Source organism: Notamacropus eugenii, chromosome 4, assembly GCF_028372415.1.
Source record: "Notamacropus eugenii isolate mMacEug1 chromosome 4, mMacEug1.pri_v2, whole genome shotgun sequence".
In the NCBI taxonomy this organism is placed as follows: Eukaryota; Metazoa; Chordata; class Mammalia; order Diprotodontia; family Macropodidae; genus Notamacropus; species Notamacropus eugenii.
Genome location: NC_092875.1, coordinates 28,806,736 through 28,832,342, shown reverse-complemented (window position 1 = coordinate 28,832,342; position 25,607 = coordinate 28,806,736). Strand labels below are relative to the sequence as shown.

Genomic DNA, 25,607 nt, shown 5'->3' with positions numbered 1-25,607 from the left:
CAAAATGTTGAAAAGTAATTTTGAAAGACTTAAGAATTCTGATCAACCAGTTTCAAAGGACCCATGCTAAAAAAAACATGCTGCCTTTTTCTCCTGATACAGGGGTAGGTGATAGACTCTGAGTACTGACTGAAACATTTTTTGCATATGAGTAATGAGAAAAAGAAAGAGAGAAAGAGAGAAAGAAAGAAAGAAGGAAGGAAGGAAGGAAAGGAAGGAAGGAAGGAAGGGAGGAAGGAAGGAAGGAAGGAAGGAAGGAAGGAAGGAAGGAAGGAAGGAAGGAAGGAAGAAACAGAAAGACAGAAAGAGAAAGAAAGCTGTGTTGCTCAACTGGCCAGTTCCACTTGGATCCCCAATGGGGAAGCTCCAATTACTACAGAAAGAAAGAAAGGAAGGAAGGAAGAAATTAAAGAAAGAAAGAAAAAGACAGAGAAAGAAAGCTGAAAGAAAGAAAGGAAGAAAGAAAGAAAGAAAGAAAGAAAGGAAAGAAAGCTGAAAGAAAAAAAGGAAGAAAGAAAGAAAAAAAGAAAGAAGGAAAGAAAGAAAGAAACAGAAAGACAGAAAGAGAAAGAAAGCTGTGTTGCTCAACTGGCCAGTTCCACTTGGATCCCCAGTGGGGAAGCTCCTATTACTACAGAAAGAAAGAAAGAAAGAAAGAAAGAAAGAAAGAAAGAAAGAAAGAAAGAAAGAAAGAAAGAAAGAAAGAAAGAAAGAAAGAAAGGAAGGAAGGAAGGAAGGAAGGAAGGAAGAAATTAAAGAAAGAAAGAAAAAGACAGAAAGAGAAGGAAAGCTGAAAGGAAGGAAGGAAGGAAGAAAGAAAGAAAGAAAGAAAGAAAGAAAGAAAGAAAGAAAGAAAGAAAGAAAGAAAGAAAGAAACAGAAAGACAGAAAGAAAGACGGAAAGAGAAAGAAAGCTGTGTTGCTCAACTGGCCAGTTCCACTTGGATCCCCAGTGGGGAAGCTCCTATTACTACAGAAAGAAAGAAAGAAAGAAAGAAAGAAAGAAAGAAAGAAAGAAAGAAAGAAAGAAAGAAAGAAAGAAAGAAAGAAAGAAGAAAGAAACAGAAAGACAGAAAGAAAGACGGAAAGAGAAAGAAAGCTGTGTTGCTCAACTGGCCAGTTCCAGTTGGATCTCCAGTGGGGAAGCTCCTATTACTACTCACAGAGGTTATTGTTTGTCTTCTATTCTTGAAGAGGACCATGACTTCAAGGAGGTGATGCCATGACATGCAGCTGAATTGGATTTAAGTGAGGGAGGTCTGTGCAAAGTCACCAGCCTCCCTTTCTCATCCAGATCTATCTGAGTCCAGTGGCAAGATATAGATCAGAATGACTGGAAATGGCCCTCTCTTTAGAGTATGGACCTATTAGTAGTATTGCTAGGAAAAAAGGGTACACGTTATATACTTTTGGGCATAGTTCCTAATTGTTCTCTGCCATAGTTGGACCAGTTCACAACTTCACCAATGATGCATGAGTGTCCTTGTGTTTCTGCATCCCCTTCAGCATTTGTCATTTTCCTTTTCTGTCATGTTAGCCAATTTGATGGGTGTGAGGTGGTACCTCCAAACTATTTTAATTTACATTTCTCTAATCAATAGCGATATAGAGTATTTTTCATGTAGCTATTGATAAATTTGATTTCCTCCTCTAAGAACTGTGACCATTTATCTGTTGTGTGACCATATAAATGTGACCATTTAAATATATAACCATTTATCAGTGGTGAAATTACTTCTTTAAAAAATTTAAATTTAAAATTATTTTTAGTTTAAATTTTTAATTAGTTTAAAGTCTTAATTTTAAATTAATTTTTTGTTTGATTTTTAAAAATTTAAAAATTTTAAAAATTTAAGATATAGTTGAGAAATGAGACTGAGAAACTTACTGTAAAAAACTTTTCCTCTGGTATCTTGCTTTTCTTCTAATTTTGGCTTAGTTGGTTGTGTTTGTGCAAAATCTTTTTATTTTTATGTAATTAAAATTATCCATTTTGCCTCCTTTGAAAAATAGAGTTTGTAATCTGATACTGTTAGGCCCGCTTCACAGCATTTTTCATTGATTCCCATGATATCCTTGACTATTTTGTTCATTCAGATGAATTTTATCATTTTTTTCTAGCTCTGTAAAGTAATTCTTCAGTCGTTTGATTGGTGTGTCACTGAATATGCAAATATAAGTAGCATTGTCATTTTTATTATGTTGGCTTGGCCTAATCATAAGAAGCTGATATTTCTCCCATTACTTAAATCTGTCTTTGTGCGGAATGCTTTGTAACTGTATTCATATAGTTTCTCTGTCATGGCGGGTAGACTCCCAAGTTTTTTATAGTCTGCAGTTTTTTTTTTTTAAGTAGAATTTCTATCTCTTCCTGTTATGTTTTGTTGGTAATTTATAGAAATGTTAATGATTTGTATGGGTTTATTTATATCCTGCAATATTGCTAAAGTTGTTCATTGTTTTGACTAGTTTTTTAATTGACTCTCTAGGGTTCTTTAAATATGTCATCATATCATCTGCAAAAAGTGATGTTTCCTTGTTGCCTTGGTTTATTTTTTCAATTTTTTTCTTGTCTAATTGCTATAGCTAGTATTTTTAATACATTATTGAATAATAATGTTGATAATAGACATCCTTGCTTCACCCCTGTTCTTATTGGAAAGGCTTCTAGTTTATCCCCATTATAAACAGTGCTTGCTTTTGGTTTTAGATAGATACTATTTTATCTTTTTTTCAAAGCTTCATTTATTTCTTTGCTTTCTAGTGTTTTTTTAAAAATAGGAATGGATATTATATTTTGTCAAAAGCTCTTCATTTATTAATATACTCACATGATTTTCATGCGTTTTCTTAGTGATATAATCAATTATGCTTATCGTTTTCCTAATATTAAGTTAGTCCTGCATTCTTGGTATAAATCCAGCCAGGTCATAGTGCATGAACTTTGTGACATATTTCTTTGCCAGTATTTTATTTTTAGTCTTTATTGATATTAATTAAGTTGATTTAGTTTTCTTTAATTTGACTCTCCCTGATTTAAGTATCAAGACCTTATTTGCTTCATAAAAGGAATTTGGTAGGACTCCATTATCCATTAAAAAAAAGTTTATGTCATATTAGAATTCATTTTTCTTTTAAAATTTGCATAAAATTCACTTGTGAATCCATTTGATCCTAGGATTTTTTTCTTAGGGAGCTCATTTATGACTTGTTCAATTTCTTTTTCTGAGATAGGGCTATTTAGGTATCCTATTTTCTCTTTTCTTAACCTGGGCAATTTATATTTTTCTAAGTATTCATCCATTTCATTTAGATTGCCAGTTTTATTAGTATATAGTTGGACAAAACAGCTAGTAAAATTGCTTTAATTTTATCTTCATTGACTGTGCATTCACTCTTCATTTTTTATACTTGTAATTTGTTTTTTTCTCTTTTTTAAATCAGTTATTCATTGAATCAAATCAAATATTCATTGATTTATATATCTTATTGTTTGCTTATTTTTTGTTTTGTTTTTCAGAAAATACAAAAAGTATTTATTACTTCAGGTTTTTTGCTTTCCATTTTATTAATCTCTCCTTTGATTTTCAGGATTTCTGTTTTGGTATTTATCTGAAAATTTTCAGTGTTGTTTTTCCAGTTTTTTTTAAAATTGCATGCCCAGTTTGTTGATCTGCTCTTTCTCTCTTTTATTCTCTCTTTCTCTTCTAATCATTTAGAGATATAAAATTTCCCTTGACTTCCACTTTTACTGCATCCCACAAATTTTGGTATGTTATCTCATTGTCATCATTATCTTTAATGAAGTTATTGATTTTTTCTATGATTTGTTCTTTGACCTATTCATTCTTTTGAATTAGATTATTTAGTTTCCAATTAATGTTTAATCTATACTTCTAAGGCCCTTTATTGAATGTAATTCTTATTGCATTATGATCCAAAAAGGGGTGCATTTCGTATTTGTTTGTGAGATTTCTATGCCATGATACATGGTCAATTTTTTTGTGAAGATGTCATACACAGTTGAGAAATAGTTATACTCCTTTCTATTCCTATTTAGTATTCTCCAGAGGTCTGTCACATCTGATTTTTCTAAAATTCTATTATCTCCTTCACATCTTTCTTGTTTAATTTGTGGTTCAATTTATTTAGGTCTGAGAGGGGTAAATTGAGGTCCTCCACTAGTATAGTTTTACTATCTACTTCCTCCTATAACTCATCTAACTTTTCCTTTAAGAGTTTGGATGTTATGCCATTTGCTGCATATATGTTTATTATTGATAATAATTCATTGTCTATGTTACCTTTTAGCAAAATTTAGTTTTGCTGTTATCTATTTTAATCAGGTCTATCTTTGCTTTGTCTGATATCATGATTACTATATCTGCCTCTTTTACTTATACTAAATCATAATAAATTCTGCTCCCATCTATTTTTTATATTCTATGTGTCTTTCTATTTCAAATGTATCTCTTGTAAAGAACATATTGTTGGAGTTTAGTTTCTAATCCATTATTTTGTCCTCTTCTGTTTTATGGGGGAATTCATCCCATTCATATTCACAGTTATGATTTCTAACTGTATATTTCTCTTTATCCTATTCTCTTCTATTTATCTTTCTTTTTTTACAGTATTCCTTCCTCAAAATTCTTTTTTCTTCCTTAATTTACCTTCCCTTTTATTACCCTCCCCACTCTATCTTAGACTCTTCCCCTCCAACTTACCTGTTAGTTAAGATGAATTCCTATACCCAACTGTGTGTATACATACATATACATATGTATATACACATATATATTACACATATATGCACACTCACACATATATATGTATATATATGTATGTTTTTTATCTTCTTTTTTTGAACCAGTTCAGATGAGAGTGAAGTTCAAGCATTGCCTATCTGCCCCTCCCTGCATTTTCCTTGCATACCTCTTTTATATGAAATAATTTTCCCAATTCTTCCTCTCTCTTTTCCCAATGCATTCCTCTTTCTGATCCTTCCATCCTTTTTATTAAGATCATTCCAGTATGACAGACTCACACCCATGCTTTCTAAGTAGACTCCTAACTGCCCTAATGATGATAAATTCTTAGGGAATACAATATATGTCATCTTTCCACACAGGAATGGTAAACAGCTTAACCTTATTAAGCCCTTTATGATTTCCTACTTATATTTACCCTTTTTATACTTCTCTTGCACCTTATGTTTGAATGTCAAATTTTCTATTCAGCTCTGATCTTTTCACTAGGATTGCTTAGAAGTCCTTTATTTCATTAAATATCCATTTATTTCCCCATATAGGACTATACTCAGTTTTCCTGGTTAAGTTATTCATGGTTGTAATACTAGCTCCTTTCCCTTCTAGAATATCATATTCCAAGTCTGCCACTCATTTATGGTGGTTGCTACCAAGACTCATGTGATCTTGATTGTGGCTTCATGGTATTTGGACGATTTCTTTCTCTGCTTGCAGTTTTTTCCCTCTTGACTTTGGAGCTGTGGAATTTAGCTATACTTTTCCTAGGAATTTTCATTTTGGTATTTCTTTCAGGTGGTGATCAGTGGGTTCTTTCAGTTTCTACTTTGTCCTCTGGTGCTAAAATATCTGGGCAGTTTTCTTTTATAATTTCTTGAAAGAGGATATGTATGTTCTTTTTTTGATCATGACTTTAAAGTAATCCAATAATCTTAAATTTTCTCCCCTCAATCTATTTTCCAGGTCATTTGTTTTTCCTATGAAATATCTACGATTTTCTTTTACTTTTTCAGTCTTTTGACTTTGTTTTCCACTTGATCAATTCTGATTTTTAAGCAGTTATTTTCTTCAGTACAGTGCTCTACCTCTTTTCCCATTTAACCAATTCTAATTTTTAATGAGTTATTTTCTTCAGTATTTTTGTCTCTCTTTTACCAGGCTATATTATACTGGGAAACTAGTTGGTACAGTGGCTAGAGTACCAGTATTAGAGTCAGTAAAGTCTGAGTTCAAATCTAGCCTTAAGCACTTATTGTCTGTGTAACCCTGGACAGCTTACTTGACCTCTGTTTGTCTCAACTATAAAGTGTGAATAATACTACTTAGGTCCCAGGGTTGTTGTGAGGATCAAATGAGATTATATTGCTGCTTAGCATAGAGCCTGGAACATAATAAACTATGTATGTGTTTTTGTGTCTGTGTGTGTGAATGTATATGTATGTGTGTGTGTATATATAGGTATATATGTGTGTATATGTGTTTATATATACATATATATGTACACGTATGCTATTGTTATTATCATTATTCTTATTTTACTATGTGGCCAATTCTGATTTTTAAGGAGTTATTTTCTTCAGTTTTTTCCTGCCTCTTTTTCTAATTTTTAGTTCTTTTTTCCAGTTTTCTTGCATCACTCTCATTTCTTTTCCCAGACACTCTTATTTGATTTTTAAAAACTCTTTTTGTTCTTTATAAAATCTCTTTTGTTAGTTCTTCTGGGGATTCTTTTGGGGCTTGTGTCCAATCTGCATTTGTCTTTGAGACTTTACTTATGGATGTGTTTAAGTCATTATCTTCTTCTGAGTTTGTGTCTTGAGCTTCCCTGTCATCACAGAAGCTTTTAATGGTCAGGTTATTTTGGTGGTGTTATTTGCTCATTTCTCTAGCCTGTTTCTTGACTTTGGATTTTATGTTAGAGTTGGGCTTTGTTCACCAGCACAGGAGGTATGACTGGCCTGAGCTTCTGTATTTTATGCTCTCCTGTTGCTTTCACAGCTCAGTAGGGGCCTATAAGTTTTTGGTGCTTCCAAAGTGGAGTGATAATGAGAGAGGTCTGGTCACAGCCCTCCTACTCTGGTCCTTACCCAACTAGGGAAAGAAAACTCATCCTGCTCCCAACACTAGTACAGGGATCTCCTAGGATCTCTTTCTGATCCGAGATTCAGCACACCATTGTCACCTCCTGGTCACTGTCACTTGCAAAAGCTAGCTACCACCCCAGTGTCCACAAATCTCTCTTTCTGGATTCCCAAGCTGCCTTGGACTAGAAAAATGACTTATTATGACTTTTTTGGCTTTCCCATTCTAAAGACATTTAGGCCCATTAGTTAAGTTGTTGTGGAAGAGATATGTTGGGAGAGCTCAGCCAAAAAAAAATGCTGGCTTTGCTCTGCCATCCTGCTTTCACCTCTCCATAGCTTCCTTTTCAATATAATGTGATCCATTTTAAAACCTGATATCTCAGAAAGTGTGGGCATGAAAGTGTCCCAGTGCCTTAGAGGTGGAAGAGAACTCAGTAGACAGCTAGTCCAACTCCCATCTCAGGTAAAAATACCCTCCACAACATACTCAACAAGTGCTCATCCATCCTTTGCCTGAAGACCTTCAGGGAGGAGGAACTCACTGCCTCCAGAGGGATCCACTTTGGGATAAGCATGAATCCTCAGGAAATGTTTCAAGTCATCCAGCTAATATTGGCTTCTTGGCACTTCCACCCATTGTTCTGCCCTCTGAGGCATCCTCTTCCCTATGACAGCCCTTCTAAGATTTGAAGAAGCCTTTTCTGTTTCCTTTGAGTCTTCTATTCTTTAGGTTTGGAATTCCTAATTCCTTCACCTGACCTTCATATGGCATGGTATTTCAAGACCTCTCACCATCCTGTATCACCAAGGCAGCATTCACAGCACTGATGGTGACTATGAATATGTCGGGATAGTTCTGAATCGCAAAGTATAACAGACTCTCCATATAGAAGGCAGAAGAAAAACATTTATTCAGACACCAGAAAGCCAAATCCCAATACCAGAAAGTCAAATCTGTCATAATAACCAAGAAGTCAATACACATTAGCATTGCAGGGGACAAAGCCATTCCCAAGCCTTCCCCACCCTGCTGGGGCCTTCTCACAGATATTCACAAGCCCAGCTGTGCCTTCCTGTGTCCTGTCTCCTCTGCCCCTAATCACTCTCACCAACTTCCTCTCAATTCTGCTCCACCCTTCCTCTTGTTCCTTACCTATTCAGCAAGCTCCTCCTACCACATGTGTCTTAGGCTTCCATGTGATTTAAGCAGGTCACATGGGCCTATTAATGAATGGGAAATATCTTCCCATTTAAATTACCATTACACACCCTGATGGCTCTTTTCTGAACAATGTAAATTCCTAGTGTGATATCTAAAAACTTTGAGAGACATAGTTTCTGGGTAATTAATCGTTTTCTTAATGATTAATTTTATAGTATTTTATAAAAAGAGGTCAGTGGTACTCTTAAATACCAACAGTCCTCATGGTGGGGACCTCAAAACTTATATGCCCTTGGAAAAATAAGTACTTCTGAGGGTGACAATCAACTGTGATGAATTAACAATGAATGAGAAAATCAATACTATAATGTGATATGGGCTTGTTCTAATGAGGGTCTTAAGAGTATGTGACTTGGATTACCTAAGTCTTGGTCAAAGAAACTTACCAATATATATATATATGTACACATACACATACATATACACACATACATGTATATACATGTATGTGAATATGTATGTATACATGTATGTGTGTGAGTATGTATATATACAGATATGTGTGTGCACATATATATGTGTGTATATATATCTATATATCTATGTATATATGTATATGTATCTATATCTATAGATAGATAGATAGATAGATAGATAGATAGATAGATAGATAGATAGATATACATATATCAAAGAGGGAATCGATACTACCCCAGACCTGTCTGACCAAATACAGTGAACAGGAATTCACCAATTCTCTCAGCCTGGTTGAGTAAGTTTTTCCCAAGATTTTCTACAATAGTTGATTTCTGGATAAGGAAGTAAAAAAAACCCATTAATTCTAATTCAATAATTGGCTATTAGTACAAGAAACAAATAATCATTTTTTTCACGTTCTTTCTTCAGCTTCCTTGTTTCTCATTTTTCTGCCATCTCATACAATCTTAGAACTGAAATTTCTTTATCATCATCGTCAATAATGACACTCCTAAGGATCGGTGATTTTGCCAGTGATTATTCCTATTACTGTTGAGGTTTAGGGGTGCTGAGACCCCAAAATAGCCCTGCCCAAATCCATTCAACCCAAGCCTTCTTTCATCCAAAGAAAAACAAAGTTTATTAAAAAGCTGCCATGTTGACCTGCCTTTTAAGGAATCTCAGCATTTGTAATGCTAATATATGCAGGCCAGATTGAATCTGAGTACCTTCATGGAGACTGAAATGGATCTTATATACAGAGAGACTGGGGGAGGGATCTAGGGTTGGCCAAGTAGTCTGGGGAGGAGAGGGTTTAGGATCTTGATGGGAGTGACCAGTAGGCTGGGGTGACTAGAGGTTGGATGCCAGGAACCAAGATTTTGGTGGGATCCAGGGTGGGAAATAGCAGAAGGGGATCCCAAGATACAGACAATGGAGGGCTAGGCTAGGTTAAGGGAAACAGAAAATTGGGTATAGTGATAATGAAAGGCTTATAGCCTCAGGTAAACACCAGATCAAGTGGGTAGAATCAAGGATATTCCCAGAGCCCCCATCAGTTACAACCCATGTACTCATTAGTGGAAAGATTTTGAGAGTTACAGGTGCCTCTTTCATCCAACCTGGTGATGATTCCCTCCCAATTTAACAAGGTTGGTCTTTGGACAACAGGCTGACAATTGATATCATTCTGATGTAAATTGTACATGCAGTTGGTTCAACAGGGACCATAAACTTTTGATATAGCTTCACATTGAAATAGTAGCATCCCCTGGAGGGGAGAGCACACAGACACACATACACACACATACACACACACATACACACACACCCTCTACGAGAGGTGTAAGGTTTCCATCCCCTTGAAACATGATCTGAAATCATCCCCTGGAGGGGAGAGCACACACACACGCACACACACACACGCACGCACACACACACACACACACACACACACACAAACACACACACCCTCTGAGAGAGGTGTAAGATTTCCATCCCCTTGAAACATGACCTGAATGCCTTCTCTCTTCACCTTTTGATTTTTCCTGGGCGGCAGGCAGCTGCTGGGTGAGGGCAGCGGGCAGGGGTTGCCTCTCTCTGACAGTAGTCTCTACCCCCATTAAAAGTCTGCTTAAGTGCTTCTACATACTGATTAATGGCCTGTGAAGGGCTAGGAGCATCATTATCGTGGGTGCTCAAGCCCCCCTGACATTGCCCTTTGGGTCTTTAACAGTAATCATAATTTATGCCTCTGGTGCGATAACAGGGCAAGTTCTATCTGGTGATTGAAGAGCTCAGCCAGCTGTTCCGGTCACTCGTTCCCATCCAGCTGTGGTACAAATACATCATGGGAGATGACCCCTCCAATAGCTATTTCCTAGGAGGAGTACTCATCATCCTTTACAGCCTTTGCAAGGTAAGGTGGGCCAAGAGGAGGAGACTTTCCATAACAGTAGAAACAGATGTTTCTTCTCTAGCAAGGCAGGAGAGGGGAAAAGCCTCCACTAGGTCATTATCATTATTTCTTCTTGCTATGAAGTAGACCATATGTATAGTGCCTATGAATCAAATTAGTCTAAATTAGCCCATGACACTGTGCACTCCATATTTTTGCTTAACCTCAGAGGGCAAAGGGTAGAGGGAAAAGAACACTATTGATGGCCATGCATGGTAGGGATTTCTGATTTGGATTTTTTTTTCTTAAACTACTATAAGATTATGGTCCATGAGCTGGACCATTAATTTCATTAGCATAGGGCACTCTCAGTGAAGAGCTCCTCCCAATGCAGGTCAGCACTTTCTCTGCAACTTAGCATATTAGAGAAATGCTCAGAGCACACAGATGTTATGTGATTTGCCCAGGGTCTCGTGCCTGATATGTGTCAGAGACACAGCTTAAACCCAGATCTTATTGACTTCTGGGCTACTTTCTACCCGGTACACCACAATGCCTCATCTCTCTCTAGGTTTATCAAGTGTAAAATGATTATGGTTTCTGACTGCCCCTCACACGCTTTCATATAGTAACAGAAAACTGAGAGACCTGATTTCTAGTCTCATTTTGGCTACTAGGTCACTTTATAACTTTGAGAAATGGACATTACCTCTCTGAGTGTGTTTTCTCAACTGGAAAATGACAGAGTTGGACTAGTTTGTATAATATCTTTAGGAGACCTGAGACAGGATTTGAATACAGGTCTTCCTGACTCAAAATCCCTGACTTCATGGAGTTTACCACACTTAAGAGTTTACTAATGGGTTTACATCAGTCATAGACTCGTCAGTTTAAAGAGCAAAGGGACCTTCAACTCCCTTATTTTACAGATGAGGAAACTGAGTCCCAAAGAGATTAAGTGATTTGCATAAGGTCTCACAGGCTCGTAAGTGCTTAAAATAGGATTCCTAACTTCAAATCCCTGACCTCTTGGAGTTTCCAGCTCTCAAAAGACTGCTGTGTGGATTAAATCAGTCAAGAGACAACAGGTAAACATTAATTAAGCACCTGTTGTATACTGGGTGCCAGGATTACACAGATTAAGACAAAACAGCTCCTGTCTTCAAGAAGCTTAATGGGGGCATGACAACATGTAGACAAATGTGAAATATATACAGAAATATGAATGAGATGATGTATGGGAGCTCTATGGGAATTAGTGAGTACCAGCCACATGAGAGACATCACAGATGGAAATGACAACTTCTGTCCCTAAAATCTAGGGCCATCATGGAACCTCTACACCTTGTGTGTTGGAAAGTTAGCACCTTAGGATTGCAGATGTGGCATTGGAAGTGACCTCTTCTGCATTTTTAATCTTGCAAGGATTCAAGTGGAATCTGATTCCCTGCCCCAGGATTGGTGGACATAGGTTGGTGGGAGCACCTCTTATGGGGATTGAAAACAGGTAGTCATCAGTCTCTTTCCTTTCAGTCATTTGACATCTGTGGCCGGCTGGGCGGAGTAAGGAAGGCCCTAAAGCTTCTGTGCACCCCTCAGGTGAGTCATATTCAAACAAAGGTCCACAATAAGTTGGGTGGCCAGCTGGGAAAGATTCAGGTGCTCCCTCCCTTACAGTGCCCCTGAGAAGTTGATAAGGTTCAGGAAACACTGACCATTGATCAGAGAAGGCTCTACGTCTCTTGCCAACCAGCATTTATGAAGCACTTCCTAAGTTTCAGGAGCTATGCTAAGCCCTAGGTATAGAAAAACAAAAGAGTTTATATTCTAGTTGAAGGAGGAAACATGGCAGCTCTAGATGGCAGCAGCAGAGGAGTTAGGGGTGGGGAGGAGATAGCACAACAGTAACAGCTGGCATTTGTTAGAAGCCCACTCTGAGCAGAACATTCTGCTAAGGGAGTTCCAAAGCTTGGACAAGGCAAAGTCTCTGAAGATACAATACAGATGACATTATATATAATATTACATGATAATGTAACATATATTTCAGTTATAAAACAATACATTATGGGAGGTCTTTAGGGTAACTAGGTGGCACAGTGGATAGAGCACTGGACTTGGAATCAGGAAGACTTATCTTCTTGAGTTCAAATCCAACCTCAGACACTTAGTTGCTATGTGAACCTGGGCAAGTCCCTTAACTTAATCCTATTTGCCTTAGTTAGTCATCTGTAAAATGGGCTGGATAAGGAAATGGCAAACCACTTCAGTATCTCTGCCAAGAAATACCCAAGGTGAGGAAAAGGGGGGGGGGGGCGCCACAAAGAGTCAGAAATGACTCAAAAATTACAAATATGAGGCCTGAGGGAGGAAGAGTGTTACCAGAGAGAACAGAGGAGGCTTTCTGTAACAGTGGGCTTGGAAGGGAGAGAGAGGCAAGCAGCAGGCAAATAAATCAATCAATAAGCATTTATTAAGCATCAGTTATGAACCAGGTACTGAAGACAAACATGGAACAGCCCTTGCCTTCAGGAAGCTCAGTCTATCCAGGGAAATAACACATTCACATATAAATAAATTCAAAATATACACAGTCATTTCAGGAATGGGATATGACCAAGGGAGTGGGGAGGGATCCGAAGAAGCTTACTGGTGCAGAGAGTGTTCAGGCCCTGCTTTGAAGGAAGGTAGGGATTCTAAGTGTTAGAAGTGAAGAGAGAGAGCCTTTTAAACATGGGAGTTAGCCCAGGCAGAGGCTAGGAGATGGAGATGGAGGGAATTCCAATCATACGCTCAACAGACATTTGTCATACACTTATTTTGTACCTGGAAGCCAGGCCTGGAGAACAGCCTGTGGACAAGATCCTGTCTTAAACTGTGAAAACCAGGCCTCTCTTTCCCCTTCTTCCCCATATAGAACTATGGAGTTCGGGCTACAAGCCAGCAGTGTGCTGAGGCTGGTGAGATCTGTGCCATTTGCCAAGCTGAGTTCCGGGAGCCTCTGGTTCTGATGTGCCAGGTGAGTGAGGATCCCTGGTTCCTCATCCTCGAGGGTCCAAGGGAGCCAAGGAATCTTAGACTTCCTGAGTTGGAAGAGACCTTGGGAACAAGCAAGTCCACTATACCTAACCAGGAATCCCATTTATACCATCCCATAGACGTGGTTGTCCAACCTCCACCTGAAGGGAGAGCCTACTACCTTCCAAGTCAGCGCATCCTGTTCTTGGTCAACATGTCTTATTAGGAAGTTTTTCCTGACATCATTGCTAAACCTGTCTCCTTACAGCTTCCCCCCGTGACACCCGGGTCTGCCCACTGGGGCCAAGCCTAACTAGTCTAATCCCTCTTCCATGTGACAGCCAGCCCTTGGAAAGACTGTGTGAAGTCACAGCCCCTGGGGCCCTGGGTCACGTGGAGGAGGAGAAAGAGGCTGATGACTTTGCTTGGGCCCCATGAGGGTGGCGGTCCAGATTACCAAACCCCAGAGCACCTGGGGAAGAGGAGAGCTGTGGTTCAGAGAGCTGCCTGTGGTCACAGGTCACACACTGCAGGAGCTGCTAAGCCTCTTAGCCATTCCCCAAGCATGGCCTGATTCATACCCCTTAAAAAGAGAATATAGACATCCTTTCTCACCTAGGGATCTCTCTCCAATTTAAAAGACCCACAAGCAAACTGAATACTCTCTTCCAGGAGCCCTAGTAGATTAATTCAATAATCTACTGTTAATTTAATAAGCAGCTATTAAGTACCTACTATGTGCCAATAACTGTACTAGACCCTGAGATACAAAGAGAAAGAGAAAACATTCCCTGTCCTCAAGAAGCAGCTATTTTATTAAGGGAAGTACAGTGTTAGATACACAGGGGTACAAGTGAAACATTACATAAAATAAATGCAAATTAATTTCTAGGGGGAGGGAGCATCAGAATGGTCTTCCTTTAGGAGATGGTACTTAGGATCCCAGATTTAGAGCCCAAAGGGATCCCATGGGTCATCTAGTCCAACCTCCTCATTTTACAGATGAGGAAACTGAGGCAGACAGGGTGAACTGGCTTGTCCAAGGTCACACAGCTAGAAAGTGTCTGAGGCCAGATTTGAAGATGAGTTTTCCTGACTCTGGGCCCTGTGCCCTATCCGCTGTACCACCTAGCTGCCCTAGGACATACTTACAAACATCGAAATCACAGCTCCTTAAATATAAAATGTGTGCCTTATCTCCCTGTTAGAACACAAGTTCCTTAAACTCTCTAAAATAAGTGACAATTTTTTGTTTGTTTCCTTTGAATCCATAAAGCCTAGCACCTCCAACCTGTCTTCAGTTCCTCCTTTAGATATAGGTTCCCAGAGGGCAGGGATTGCCTTACTAATGGTGACTATATTGTTGTACATAGTAGGCTCTTAATAAATACTTGTTGACTTGACTAGCATAGTCCCTGACATACAGTAGGTACTTAATGAAAGCTCATTGAATTTGTTTGCTTTGCATGTGAATTTAGCATTGTAGCATAGTCAAAAGAGCTGTGGATTTGTTATCTGTAGACTTGGGTTCAGATTCCAATTCTGCCATTTATTTAACCTTAATTTAAATGACCTGATGAGTCATTTCCATTTTCTTAGCCTCCATTCCCTCTAGAAAGTGAAAGAGTTGGATTGGATGTCCCGTAGGGTCTGTTTTCCAACTCTAAATCTAGGATCCTATGAATTTTGTACCCTCACCCCCACAGCATCCATCTCAGTGCTTTGCACACAGTAGGTTGTTGTGTTCATCCTTCATTGTTGAAGAAGACTATGCCATCAGAGAAATGATGACATGACTTGCACTTGACTTTGTTTTGAGTGAGGGAGGGGTGTGCAAGGTCACCAGCCTCACTTCTCCTCCAGAGCCATCTGAATCCAGGGACCAGATATATTGGAGGAGGTACTTAATAAATGCTTGGTGGATGTTAAGAATGACTTCCATTGTGTGAACTTGGGTGACTGGAAGGATGATGGTACCCTCGATGGAAAGGAGGAAGCCAGGAAGAGAGGCAGTGTGGGGTGGAAGATAATAAGTCATATTTTGGACATGTTGAGGTGAGTGTGATGCAGTGGGAGCATCGAGGCCCACAAGGCAGTCCTCCTCTCATTCTACTCCTTGTCCCCACAGCACGTATTCTGTGAGGAGTGTCTCTGCCTTTGGTTTGACCGGGAGAGGACTTGCCCTCTCTGCCGCTCGGTTGCCGTGGAAACCCTGCGATGCTGGAAGGATGGCACCACCTCTGCCCATTTCCAGGTGTATTAGGTCAAAAGATTCTTGTGAAAGAGTGAAAAGTCCCAGGAGACCAAAGATGTTTCCATCACACATCAGTCTCATTGATTTGGTTTGTCCCTTGCATGGCATCCTGTCCTCGACCATGCTCCATGAAGGCCAGGCTGGTGAACAGTTGCTAATATGGATCTCCTCAATGGGGCTTTGTTCACCCTGGATCCAGAACTGAGATCCTCACCTGAACTCCCTTCTCCATCCTCCCCTTCCTTCTCCTCCATAGACTGATGAAATACCCTGACAATATCCTCATCCTTTTTCAACCAGATCCCCTAACTCATCCCTGCAAAATCTAACACAGTTCCATTCATTGCCCATCTTTTAGCCTTTCCCAACCCTCAGAAAATGGTAGATAATCTTGGTCACCTAGCTGTAGTGCCCCCAGCTAGGTGGTGTGGTGAGTAGTCTACTGGACTTGAAATCAGCAAGGACTGAATTCCAGTGCTACCCCAACAGACACTAACTGTATAACCCTGTCTAAGTCAATTAGTAGCTAGCAGATAACCTTTCTCAGCCTCAAATTTCCACCTCTGTAAGATGGGGATAATAATACCACCTACCTCACAGGGTTGTTGTGAGGATGAAATGATAACATGGGAAGTATTTTGTAAACTCTAGAACTCTATGTAAATGCTTCTGTTAGTGCTAGTTGTATTATGGTGACCCGCCTCCTGGATAGGATTGATGGTTTGAGTTATCATTTGGGTCACTGGGGAGAAGAGCAAAGATGGACCCAAATGTTGGGAACTAAGGATTTTCATGAAAAGAAACCACTCTCTTCCCTTACTCCCTTGCTCAGTGAATTGGGTGTGGGCCAAAGTTGAAGTATATGGCCTGGGGGCCCTTTCCACTTCTGAGATCCTAAAAACATGGTGATTCTGAGAAACTCTAGAAAGCCCTGTGATCCACAGCCTAGGAGGGATAACCACATTTAGGGACAGGGTAGGCAATCTATTGCCTAGATGTAGATGGCTCGCCACTCCTCTGCTGGTACCTACAGCTTCGTTCTCTTTCTCATATTCCTCCTTTCTTTTCCCATCCTCATTCTTCCTCTGCCTCCTCTCCTCTTCTTCCCTCCCATAATTGCCTCCTATTCATATGTGAATCACCTTGTTTTCATATCAGTTATACACTTATATTTGAACGTCATCTCCCCATTAGAGTGTAAACTTGTGGGCTGGATTTTGGTATTCCCAACACTTAACAGAGTTGCTCGTTGACCTGACTGACCATTCCCCTTGCCTGTGCCATAGGCATTACTTAATCCTCCTGGTGGTCCGGAGGGCCAAAGAGATAGTGTATATTCTGGATTTATATAGCTTTGGGATGTGGGGTCATGGCACTGGGCCCAGTCATATTTGGGTTTCTCCAACTTATGCCATGAGGCATATTTAATTTATTTTCTACTCTCTGTTTGAGAGAGATCCTGGCATAGTGGACAGAGGATACACCTTAGAATCAGGAAGACCTGGGTTCAAGTCAAGATATTTGATTTATGGCCATAGGTAAGTCAAATCACCATCTCATGGCCCCTATTCTATAAGCTTGTAAATTGCAAAAACTGTGCCAGTGTAAATAGGCACAGGGAATTTCCACCCTGGGTATTTTCTACTTCCATGATATGATGAGCCCAACCAAGTAAAACCCTTCCTTTCAGCTTCTCCCCCAACCAATCCAGGACCAGAAGATCTGAGATCTAGGGCTAGAAGGGACTACAGATGCAATCTAATTTAACCCCTCATTTTAAAGATGAGGACACTGAGGTTCAGAGAAGGTCACAAGGCTGTGGATTTGATCCCAAGTCCTCTGACTCCAAATCTAGCTCTTTCTACTACCTGTACCATGTTGCTTATTCTGTGGAGAGACTATGAAAGAAAACATCTAGACCCTCCCATTTCCATTTTTAAATGTTATTTTATTTTTATTGATTTGTTGATCAGTCGTTTTTCAATCATATCTGACTCTTGTGATCCCATTTGGGATTTTCTTGGCAAAAATACTAGATTAGTTTGCCATTTCCTTCTCCAGCTAATTTCACAGATGAGGAAACTGAGGCAAACAGAGTGAAATGACTTGCCTACAATCACATAGTAAATGTCCAAGGCCACATTTGAACTCAGGTCTTTCTGACTTCAGACCCAGCACTAGAGTGCTATGCACTGCACCTGCCACCTACCTGTTCTATTTTTATTGATAGATTTTGTTATGACATCACCTTCATTTCTGAATATATCCCTCTTCCTCCATTACCCAGAAAAGCAATTCAGCAAAAACCAACTAATACATGAAGCACGTAGACTGTTTCTTACACACACACCCCTATCCCCTTTGCAAAGAAGGAAGGAAATGAATTTTCTCCACTCTTCTCCAGGGCCAAGTTTAATCATTAAATTACACAGCATTCCATTTCAGAAATTTTGTTTTGTTTTGGGTGATTTTTTTTTTGGCCTTTTCCACATTTCCCTTTGCATAGTGACCACAAAAGCCCCAGGAATCCTCTGCCTATCCCTCTTTGGTCTCTTATATGCTAACCATCTCGCTCTCAGCCTGGGCCTTAGCACCACTCTCTGATGCCAGAGCTCAGGAAGTGTGTAGGTTTTCAGAGAAGGTGGGGGAGGGACAGCAGCCTGTCTGGTTATTAAGCTGATTATCCATCCCACAGTCCTCGGGAGTGAGGCTGTCTTGCTGTCACCAAGCCCCCAGATGGGATTATATGAGCGCTTCCATCCCAACAGCCATGGGGCATTTCTTGGGGCATGGAGCGAGCTGAGACCTTCTCCATCGCTCAACAATTTTGGCGTTTTCCCGGCTCCCAGTGAGAGATCACCTTCCAGGGCAGCATGGCATCTTTCATGCTCTGTTACTATGGAAATCACTATGATGTTCAAATCCCACTTGCTCAGATAAACAGGCAGGAAGGAGGGCACCTGAGGGAAATGCTGCTATGTGTATGTATCGTCTCTTCTCTTTCTATTAGCCTTAAGGAAGAAAACCAAAAGCAAGCAACGGGAGGCCCGGCAACTGGTTTATGATGAAAATTTCCCCGCATGCAGACACAGCAGAGGCATGATAAATTAGAGCCTGAGAAAGCTTATTAGCAGAGGCCGTGTGTGATCTAGCAGAGAAAGTTGTTTTTGGAGGTATCAGGAGACCCCAAATTGGGTCTAACTCTTCTCACCCAATCCATGATCTTGTAGAAGCCCTGAGGCAGTCTCTGTGCTAGCAAACTAAAGCATATGGATGGGAATAACCCAGGAGAGAATGCAACCCTTCTAAGATGGGCAAAAAACACTCCTGGTGAATGGACATAGCTAGGATTTGGGGAGAAATCTCCCATACCTCTAGGGTTGGCTCTCTGGGTTTTCCCCAGTGATTAGCCCAGTTCTCTGAATCAGGTTACAGGATTAGAATGCCATGGTCCAGAGGATCCGATTCCCCAAAACACAGCCAGTGGAGAGTTTCCAAAAGGGCAGTATTGGTCCCTGTCTGGGAAGAGCTGAAGGGGACCTCAGAAGTCATTTGGTCCAAACCTTTCATTTTGCAGAAAAGGAAACTGAGGCACAAACCTTAGGATCATAGAGCTAAAGCTGAAGGAACTTTAGAGGTTGTTTTTTAGAAAAGGAAACAAACCCAGGGAGCTTCTCAAGACACTACAGAGTGCTGGCTCCTTTAGTTCAAAATGAAGACTTTACAGATCTCTAGGTAGATTTTGAACTGGAAGGAACCTCAAAGGCCACTGAGTCCAATTCCCTCATTTTGAAAAAAGGAAACTGAGGCCCGGGAAGGTAAAAGTGATTTGCCTGTGGTCATGAAGCTAGTTAAGGAACACAGGTGAAATTTGAACCATGCTCCCCCAGCTACAAATCTAGCATTCTTTCTAGTAGATCACTCTGTGGACATGGCAAGAACTCCCATGAACATAGTACATATTTTTTTCCTATGTGAGCAAGTTTGCAAAATGCAATCCTTCCTGCCTCCTTATGGAGCACATTAAACAAGTCTAATTATCCTAATTTCACACATGAGACTTGGGGCCTATGGAGGTGACATGACTTTTCTAAGGCCACACAGAATAGCAGAGGGGAATTCTAGGTTCTTAGATCTAGAACTGCATAGAACTGCTATTGAGTCTGCCCCCTTCTCCATTTTATAGAGGAAGAAAATGAGACACAAAGATTAAGTTACTTGCCCAGGATTCCACAACTAAACCACACTAAGTAGCACATTAGTAAATATTAAAGGCGGAACTTGAACTCAGATCTTCCTGTCTACAAAACTGACTTTCTGTCCAACTCCATACTACCTCTTTGATCCAGGAAGGTGCCACATGAGGAGGTGCTTGGAGCATGGTAGAGATGAGAACTAGGCTTTTCAGAATCAGGTAACCACTTCTCAGGTGTGGCATAGCATTGCCGAATTTACCATGGTCAAGACTTGCCCAGTGGCAGGTCTGTGACTTGGCATATCCCAGGCACTTTCAACAATGTCCTTTTGGTGAGGGCATCTCTTTGACTCCACCAGGCCCTCAACAAACATCTGAGAACAGCTGTTACTATGGCACAGTGAATAAAGCCCCAGGTTAAAATCGTGCATCTTCTGCTGAGTAGCTGTGAGACCTTAGACCAAGCACAACCTCTCTGATGGAGGGGGCAGCCAGTTGGTAAAGATGACCCACGATGGGAATCCTCAGTGCTGGAGGGTTTGTCCAAAGATGGGCATGTTAGTGCCCTGTGAATGGAGCTAGGAATTGTTCTCTCCATTCTAAAAAGCAGTTTGGATGTACAGGATATAAGTATGGAATGGACTACAACATCCATACCCTTTGATCCAGAGATCCTACTGCTAGGAATATGTCCCAAGGTGGTCAAAGACTGAAATAACGGTCATATAGACACCAAAATATTTGTAACAGCACTTTTTGCAGGGGCAGAGAACTGGGAATAAATTAATGCCCATCAGTCAGGAAATGGCTTAAGGAAATTGTGGTCCAGGAATGTAATGCAACATTATTGTGCTACAAGAAACAGTGAATATGATGGAAACAGAAAGCATGAGGAGACCCATGTGCACTGAGAGAAAGTTGTTAGTAGAACCAGGAAAATGAGATACACAGTGACTTCAATTCAGATGTAAAGAATAACAAAACAGTGTAAACTGAATATTGTGGAATTATAATGACCAAGCTGGCCTTGAAATAGGAGAAGCCTCCTTCCCTTCTTTGCAGAGGTAGGTGACTTGACCTTGAACATCCTCCACAAAAATGTCAGACTTTTTCAATGGATTGGTTTCACCACCACCACCACCACCTTTAATTTTATTATAAAGGATGACTTTCTGGTAGGAGGAAAAAGAGAGATACTTTGGAAGATGTAGGTCACTATTAAAGTCAATAAAATTTATTTTTTTTAAAACAGAAATGACACAGAGAATCCAGGGAAACATGGGAGGACTTATATGAACTGATGCAAAGCAGAACCAGACAAACTTGATATATATAGATTACAACAATGGAAATGGAAATAATAACAACAAATCAGAACTGGATGCTATTAAATAATGTCAAACATGCATGGCCTCAAAGAAGAGATATGAGAAGGCACCTCTCTCCCTTTTTGGAAGAGGTGGGGGACTATGGGTGTGGAAAACTGTATAGAATGAATGTCAGTGTTTTTCAGTTTGTTACTTAGTTTTGCTGACATGCTTTTCCACTCTTTTAAAATTCTTTATTACAAGAAATGACCCTCAGGAAGGGAGAAGGAGGGATACATTGATAAATGTAGGTGATAAAAATTTATTTTTTTTTTAAATGAGGGAGGGAGGAAGAAGACAAGCATTTTTTCCCAAATTTATTTATTTGTTTTCAGTTTTCAGCAATCACTTCCATAAGTTTTCAATTTTCTTCCCCTCCCTCCCCATGAAAGCAAGCATTTTTAAAATGCCAATTCTGTTCCAGGTGTTTTATAATTATCTCATTTAATCCTTTCAATAACCCTGGGAAGTTTTGTCGTTGTTGAGTCTTTTTTCAGTTGTGTCTGATATTGGAGTGGTCTGCCATTTCCTTCTCCAGCTCATTTTACAGATGAGGAAATTGAGGCAAACAGGGTGAGGTGATTTGCCCAGAGTCACACAGCTACTCAATGTCTGAAGTCGTTACTCAGATCTTCTTGACTCCAGGTCCAGCACATTGTACCACCTAGCTGCCCTCTAGGGGTCTTCCCAGCTCGCAGGCAATGATCTACTAACCCTGAGCCCCAAGGGGGACCATGGATTAGCCTGAAATCAGCGAGGAAGAAGGAAACTGAGCACTTCCTTCCCATCACAGTTAGGCTAGTGGGGGTGAAAATCCGGATAGCAATGTGCTCCTATTTGCATGCTCATTAACATGTTAATTGGATGAATCGCCTACATTAGCTGGTATGATCTCTGTGCATTTGAATCAGACTGCTTGGAAAGAGGATCTGAGAGCAGGAGGCACAAGATTCTTTCTCCTCCATCTTACGTGATAGGAAGGTTTACTTTAGCCTTTTGCTAAAAAAAAAAATGAGATAATCAGAATTGTACTTTCCATTCTTATAGCATTTTAAGGTTCACAAAACACTCTTCACAATATGCCCTGGAAGGTACAGAGTACAAATATCATTCCTATTTTATAAAAGAGGAAACTGAAGAAAATCTGGCCCAAGGTCATAGTTTTCAGTGACTGAATGAGTCTTCATTCTGGAGCAGGAAGAGATCTCAAAGGCCAGTGTGTAACTCCACTTGATTTATGAATGAAAAAACAGAGGCCCAGGGAAGTCAAATGACTCACCCAGGGTCACACAGCTGGAGAGGTAGGATTTGAACCTTGGTCCCCCAACTCCCAAATCTAGCACTGTGGCTCAGGAGCAGCAGGGGGTCTGCGTTGACTATTCCTATTCGGTCTCTTGTGTGGATCTAGCGCTGGTGATCTTCAGGCCTCAAAATAGGGAAGAGAATCCTGAGGGAAGAGCCCCTTCCTACTTTTCAGACCCCACCCACTTCTGCAGCCCTCAGATGAGAAAAAGGAAAAGATCGACCAAGGCTTTGAGCTCGAGAGCGCATTGAATTTTTTAATAAAGTCATTATAAATATGTACAAAGTGTTTTCAAGGTATGAAATCCTTCTTACAAAAGATAGCACAGCAAACTTGTCATATCAGAAACCAGAAGGGTCTGTTCTTAAGCTTGTTGCATCCCCATGGAGGTCAGGCAACCCCTGGGGACCCACTAAGCCACACTGTAAAACCTGTACAACCCGCTACAAAAACATTCTGTGCCCAACTCCTGGACTTCCCCATAACAAGAGTTTTTCACTTTATTCATGTCCTGGAACCCCTGGGCAGTCTGCTGAAGCCTAGAGGCCCCTTCTCAGAAACACGTTTTTTTAATTAATAAAATACATAGGATTTAAGGAAATCAGTTATATTGAAATAAAAAGTGTCATTTTTCCCCCCATCCAAGTTCATGGGCCCTCTGAAATCTATCTTTGGACCCCCGGGGAGTCTGTGGATCCTAAGTTAAGAAACCTCTCCCTAAAGTAAATTCATTCCTCAAAAGCAAGGCTTTTAGTGAAATTAAAAGGCAGGGGACAGGTGAACAAACAGAAGGAATGGGTTTGAAAAGGACTTTGGATATGGGAGCAGATAGGAGCCAGAAATATTTTCCTAGCACCCACTGCCTTGGAATGACAGAAAGCTGGTGACAAATGAGATGCTGCTCCTTGGATCATCCAGTTTTTGACTGCAAGGGACCTTGGGAATCAACTAAAACCAACCTCCTCATTTTACTCAGGAGGAAACTGAGCCTGGAGAGGGCACATGACTTGCCCAAGATGGTACAGACTGGTAGTCTGTATTAGAACCGAATTCAAACTCGGTCCTCTTGTCACCAAAGTCAGTGCCCTTTCCATGCTGCTTCTGGGGACTGGGACCCAGAACAGGTTATAAATAAAATGAAAAGTGACAGTATCCTAAAGTCATGGAAGGGGTTAGAAAAAACAAAGGATACCATCCCCAGCCTTGTCCACTTGGAACAATACATCCTTTTAAATGGAACCACGGATGGTTCTCTTAGGCCCTCGTTCCAGTTACATGACCATACATCAAGATGGACTTTTCAGTGGCTTTGAATCATGAAATCATGGGATGGCAAGCTACCTTGTTCTACTAGGAAGTGCTCACACCTCACTGTTCTGACTCAGCCCTGAAGGGGCTGGAAGGGTCCTCTAGCATCACCTAGTCAATCCTCAGTCAAGGCTGCCATGAATTCATCTCTATTATATACTTAAAATTCAATATGGAAGAAACCCTCTAGCCACCTCCTTAATAGTCCCTACACACTGTCTCACTACATTTCTAATCAGGAACCACTTCCTTTCATATATATCTAACCTATGGCTAGGGTCAAGTGAGGCCACTTGTGTTACCATAAAGACTCAGAGTTTCCAGTGAACTGACAGTAATGTGAAGAACAGAAAGGAGGAGCATACAGTTTCCAAACCCTGCCTTTAAAGATGGCAAATGCTTAGTAGGCTTCTTCATAGAATAACAGGACCTAGGACAAGAAGGGGCCTAATTGAACCCCCTCATTTTTTCTTTAATAGATGAGGAAATTGAGGTCCAGAAAGGTGACACTCAACCAAAACCACACAGGTAGTAAGCAGCTAAGGCAGGATTTGAATGCGGGTCCGTTATCTCTAAATCTGGTGGTCATCTAGAAATCTTTTGTTATTTTCCTTTTAAATGATCCTTTTGTATCAGCTCGATTTCTCTGCTTATGGCTAAGCTGGAGACCACAAAACTGTGTGAGGATCCAGGTATGAGCCCTCAACTCTTAGCTCAGACAGATCTCAATAAAGAGGCAATTTCTTGACAATATTCTGCCGCTGATGAAAACCACTGGGCTCCTCCTGTATGTTCAGTAAATATTCAAGGATGTGAGAAGTTATTCCAACTGGTTACCTCCAACTTCAAAAAGAGTAGGAGAAAGGATGTTATTTGCTTAGGAGGGAGGGATGGCTGATAGGGAATCTTGAAGTCCCAGAAGCACCCCTGACTCCAAGGACCCCACCTTCTGGGGGTGTAATCCATTTTCTAGAGCACTGTTTTTGGATTTGCCTTTTTTTTGTTGTTTTTTGTTTTTTTTTAGAAATGAGCCCAGGCAGCTCTTCCCTGGAAGCCAGCACCTAGACAATGATCTCAGAACCCACCCCCCTCTGCTGTAGCAAGTCAGTCTGCTGAAATCCAAGATGAGGTCTTTCTTTATTTTAAGCCCTGCCTGTCTGCCTGCCTGCCTCCCTCCCTTCCTCCCTCTCTCCATCTCCTTTGAGGCTCTGCAGAGCTCGTCAAAATCAATGACTTCTTAGCATCTGGAGAACAGGGGGAGAGAGGAAGAGTGAAAAAATGAGAGGGGGAAGAACCTGAGAGATGGAACTCATGGTCAAAATACGGACAATAACCATTTGCCCAGCTTGCTATACCATGCAATCCCCATAATGCGATGAGAAGACAGCAGAGACATATGGGTATATATCATGCATCAATTTCCTAATACAAACATCAATCAGGAGTCAAGTCTCATATCAAAATGAGCATAAAAACAGTCCCTTGTCAAAAGCAGGGGTCACAACAAAGTACACTTATACTAATGATGTGCCTCCTCCCCCCAAAAAAACCCAAGGTTTAGATATATATATATTTACTAATAATATATGGAAGCTATATACAGTGAGTCCTAGCCATAAAACTTTTGGGGTGTGCCTGGCTCTCTTAGCAGACTAGCTTTCCTGAGATCAAAGTCTCCCCTGCCCCGCCCCAGACTACAACCCCCACACCTTTAGCTGGGAGAAATTCTGTTCTCCCAGGAGGAGTGATTTAAAAGCTAGCTGAAGAGGAAAGAGGGATC

The 25,607-nt window shown here is 40.4% G+C and overlaps 1 protein-coding gene across 4 annotated transcripts in view; it reads left to right on the top strand.

The window, feature by feature from the left end:
- Positions 1 to 23,513, top strand: part of RNFT2 (ring finger protein, transmembrane 2) — an 85,830-nt gene extending 62,317 nt beyond the window's left edge. For 3 of the 4 annotated variants that reach the window (XM_072600331.1, XM_072600332.1, XM_072600333.1), the window contains 4 exons: positions 10,254 to 10,403; positions 11,916 to 11,981; positions 13,300 to 13,401; positions 15,529 to 16,304. In XM_072600331.1, the coding sequence (XP_072456432.1) occupies positions 10,254 to 10,403; positions 11,916 to 11,981; positions 13,300 to 13,401; positions 15,529 to 15,663 (453 nt within the window). In that variant the 3' untranslated portion in view covers positions 15,664 to 16,304. Of the gene's footprint in view, positions 1 to 10,253; positions 10,404 to 11,915; positions 11,982 to 13,299; positions 13,402 to 15,528; positions 16,305 to 22,624 lie in introns of those variants that run through there. The other variant, XM_072600335.1, reaches the window with a different exon arrangement.
- The last annotated feature ends 2,094 nt before the right edge of the window (positions 23,514 to 25,607 follow it).